General features: G+C 56.7%; 1 protein-coding gene across 1 annotated transcript in view; it reads left to right on the plus strand.

Annotated features, from left to right (window-relative positions):
* Positions 1-4,157, plus strand: part of LOC123521850 (cadherin-23-like) — a 97,604-nt gene that overhangs the window by 87,073 nt on the left and 6,374 nt on the right. The window contains exon 6 of the mRNA XM_045291690.1: positions 3,033-3,047. Within this exon, the coding sequence (XP_045147625.1) occupies positions 3,033-3,047 (15 nt within the window). The remainder of the gene's footprint in view (positions 1-3,032; positions 3,048-4,157) is intronic.

Consider the following 4,157-nt stretch of genomic DNA (forward strand, 5'->3'; position numbering starts at 1 on the left):
GGCTTGGTTTGCATGCTAAGGCGCTCTCTGTGGTGTAATGCCCCTGCTGAGGCTGGTTTTAAGGTGCCAACATGATGACAAACTGACTCTCATGGATCCTGGAAATGTCCTGAGGGGGCAGGCAGCTGTTTCGATCGCAATTTTACACTGTGTCCCCAAAGTTATGGGGCAGGGCCTCGATTTCCCTTTCCGAGCCTCAGTTTCTCCCCATTACCCACTTGATTTGGAAAAGGACGCCAGCGTGATAGAGAAACGTCCAAAATCACAGTTGGCACAGTGACATCCCAGCTAATAAGTCCAGATGTTCTCCTCGCGCCTGATGTCAGCAGGCCGGCGCCACTGCTGCTCTTCCTGCATGGGCAGAGCCAGGCCCAGAGAGGGTTGCTTTGTGTAAGAACTGGCGGAGAGGCAGGAGGCACCCTAGTGGCTGGCTGGGCATTGTGGGTAGCCTGTGCCCACAGGATGTGAGCGGGGTCCTAGGACAGCTCCCCACCAAATGAGGAATGGGAATGTATTCATCCATTTGTTCAACCAGTACTTGGGGAGCGCCTCCCAACTGCCGGGAGCCTTTCCCAGCGGAGCCCTGGTGGCCCAGTCGTTATGAGTCAGGTGGCTAACCTCAAGGTTAGCAGTTTGAAACCACCAGCAGCTTCAAGGGAGAAAGACAGAGCTTTCTACTACCGTAAAGCCTTACCGTCTCGGAAACTTGCTGGGGGCAGCTCTGCCCTGTCCTAGGGGTCTGCTAGGAGTCGGCACAGCTCGGTGGCAGAGTTTGAGTGTATGTACGGTTGCTTCCATGGGTGACCATGGACCAAGTCCTGCCCTTGGGCAGGGAATGGGAGTCCTGGGGAGGGGCTGTGGTAGGGGCATTAGAGGTCCCTTTGATAGGTAGCATTTAAGGAGAGAAGCTTTGAGGAAGTCAGGTGGGAGGCTGGTGGGTATTTGAAGGAAAGGCATTCCAGGCAGTGGGAACAGCCATTGCAGTGGCCCTGAGGCAGGAGCCTGCCTGCACATCCAGGAAGAGCAGGGTGGCTGGAAAAGAGGTTGGACTGCAGACTGGGTGGCCTGGGCAGGGGCCAGGATGTGGGGGTTCTCACCAGCAGCAGGGGAGCAACTTGATCTAGTTGAGGTTTGGAAGGGATGGTTGGCTGTCAGGCATGGACCGTGGAGGGAGGGCAGGGATTGAAGACTGGGGATCCCAGCCCTTCAGAGACCTGGCCGTGGCCTGGGCCGAGGTGATGCCACTGGTGGTGGAGAGGGAGGGCAAAGGTCCCACATCTGCCCTGAAGAGAGGGTTGGGAGAATGTGCTAATACACTGCGTGGAGAGCAGGGGCTGGGGGTGGCGAGATGACTTCACGGGCGTTTGACCTAAGTGATCGGACGCATGGCGTTCTTGCTTGCAGAGATGCAGGGAGCAGGCCTGGTGCTGTGCAGGAGGGATGTGTTGGTTCCTTTAACTCTGAACATGTGACATTTCACACCCTGTGAGGCATCAAATGGAGCTGCTGAGAGGGCAGGTGGGATGGGCTGCTGGCAAGGGCCGAGCAGCTGGCGCTGGGCTGGGGTCAGGGCTGACCTGTAGCAGTGGGCAAACTCCATGGGACAGAGCCTACCATGACTGGGTTTGATCTGCCAGGGAGAAGCCATTGAATTCCTCTTGATGCTGACCCTGGAATGGCAGACCCAGTCACCACCCCAGGTGGTTCCTGACCGCAGATGGAGAGGTCTGGATTGTACCCAAAGCCCTAGTTCTCGAGGGGGCCCCTTAGGAAAAGGGTGTGGGTGGGGCAGGCTGCAGGGCTGTGCCGCCCTGGCACCATGCCATCCATGCGCGCTGGGGAAGATGGCATATGAAGAGCCTAGGCACCGAGGAGGAGCTGGTGGGAGGAGATCATGGTGGAGAGGCGGGCGGTGGGGGGCCAGCAGGCGCAGGCAGGATTCTGACGCAGGCAGCCCCCTAACGTCTATCAACAGTCGGCCAATTAGCATATGGATCTGTGTTTACTTCTCTGTTTTCAACATAATGATGCGTTTTAATTGCGCTCCTTAGGGACTGTCCAATTCTGCTAACATTTACAGAGCCGGCCTCCCAGGCTTCTTTTTTTCCTCTCTTCCCTTTGTCTTCTTTTTAATCCACTTGGCCCTCTTCTCCTGCCTGTCTCCCCTGCCTACTGTGACTAACATGCTGAAAGCCTCGCGAGACCTCCCGGCCCAGCTCCTCGGGCACATGCGGGGATGTGGCTGTGGTCTTAGGTGCCCACTAGTCCACTCTGACCGAGAGTGACCGGAGGTGCCACAGGTTGAAGCGCAGCACGGCCCGGTCTGGCGCCATCCTCACATCCGGTACCTCAGTTGAGCCCATTGTGGCAGCCACTGTGTCCATCCATCTCCGTGAGGGCCTCTCTCTCTTTTGCCGCCCCTCCACTTCACCAAGCACGATGTCCTTCTCCGGGAGTGGGTCCCTCCTGCTAATATTTCCAAAGTCTGAAAGCAGAGCCTCGCCATCTCCCATTCTCACCGTGCTCTCACCGGATCTGCTCCTTCTCCTGGCAGTCAGTCGTGGCACGGTGCAGTCCTTTGCCGCCGCCGCCGTCATTCAAAGGCATCAATTCCCATCCGGGCTTCCTCCGCCCTCGCCCCGCTTTCCCGTGTGTATTCGACGGTTGAAAATGACATGGTTTGGGCCGGGAGCCCCTCCAAGTGACGCCTTGGCTACGAAGAGGTCTTGTGCACATTGACCGAGTGTGTCTGACTCCTTGACCGTTGCGTCCGTGGGCACTGGCTGTGGACCAAGTCAGATGAACAGCTTGTCAACGTCAGTCTTGTCCCCATTTATCATGCTGTTGCTCGTTGGGCCCGTGGTGAGGCTCTGGGCCTTCGTGGTGTTGAGGTGTCAGTCCACTGAAGGCTATGGTCTTTACTAAGTGGGTCCAGCTCTCCATACTTTCAGCCAGCCAGGCTGTGTCCCCTGCAAATGGACGATGTTAGTGAACCCCCCTCCTCCTGCACCCTGACGCTGCGTTCTTCACAGAGTCCAGCTGGCCAGGCTCGCTCAGCATGCAGACTGAATACATCTGATGGACGGAGACCACCTGGCGCACGCCTTCCCAGATTCTCATCCATGCAGCCTCCCTCCCCTTGCTCCGGGTCCAGGCTCCTCGTGCGTACGTGGAAATGCCCTGGGATTCCTATCCTTCGCTGTGCGCGCCGTCATTTCATACATGCCCCGCAGTCAAATGCCTTCGCGTCGTCAATAAAACGGGGGGAAACATCTTTCCAGTATGCTTTGCTTTCAGCCAAGATCCATCTGTCCGCAGCAAAACCCTCACGCCACACTTTTTTTGGAATCTGGCCTGACTCCCCGTGGATGCACCGCGGCAACTACTTTTGAATACTCTTCAGCAGCACTTGACTGGCATGAGATATTAATGATGTTGCTCAGGAATGTTTGCATTCTCTTGGATCAACTTTCTTTGGAATGGGGAGAAAATACAGAACCTTCCAGTTGGCTGGCCAGGTGCCGTCTTCCAAATTTCTTAGCATAGACAAGTGCTCCCAGCATGGCACCTGGTTTTTTTTAAAAAACATGTCAACTGATTCCCTGTGCTTAAGTCAGCACTAAGGGGGGGAAATAGGGTCCCAGGTGGTGCAGACAGTTAATGTGTCTGGCCGCCAACCGAGAGGCTGGAGGTTCGAGCCCACGCAGAGGTGCATCAGGAGAGTGTCCCGGGGACGGCTGAATGAATCTCCAAGGCATACAGCTGAATGGGAGAAGCTGGCCTCACAATGCCTTCATCCCGCGTGGATCCACGGCCTTCTCGAAACGCACACTCTAGTGCCTGAGGCCAGGTCAGCGGTTGCAGGACTTAGGGATGGGGACAAGGGGACAATAAAGGGGTCCATGCAGGAGTTTGGGAACAATGGAGCCATTCTGTGCCATGAATATGATGCCGGTAGCGCCAATCCGTACATGTGCTAACAGCCACAGAACTGTGCCCCCAGATCCGCTTCACTGCACGCAATTTAAAAACCGGGTCACGGCGAGGACCGTCTTCCCTCCACGGAGCCCTGGCGGCTCCGTGGGTTTAGCGTTGTGCTGCTGGCTGCAAAACGACCCGCGTTCGGAGCGACAAGGACGAGGCTCTCTTCTTCCGGA

Source organism: Echinops telfairi, unplaced genomic scaffold, assembly GCF_000313985.2.
Source record: "Echinops telfairi isolate 266 unplaced genomic scaffold, ASM31398v2 ScPeMD7_70;HRSCAF=299, whole genome shotgun sequence".
NCBI classification, from domain to species: Eukaryota; Metazoa; Chordata; class Mammalia; order Afrosoricida; family Tenrecidae; genus Echinops; species Echinops telfairi.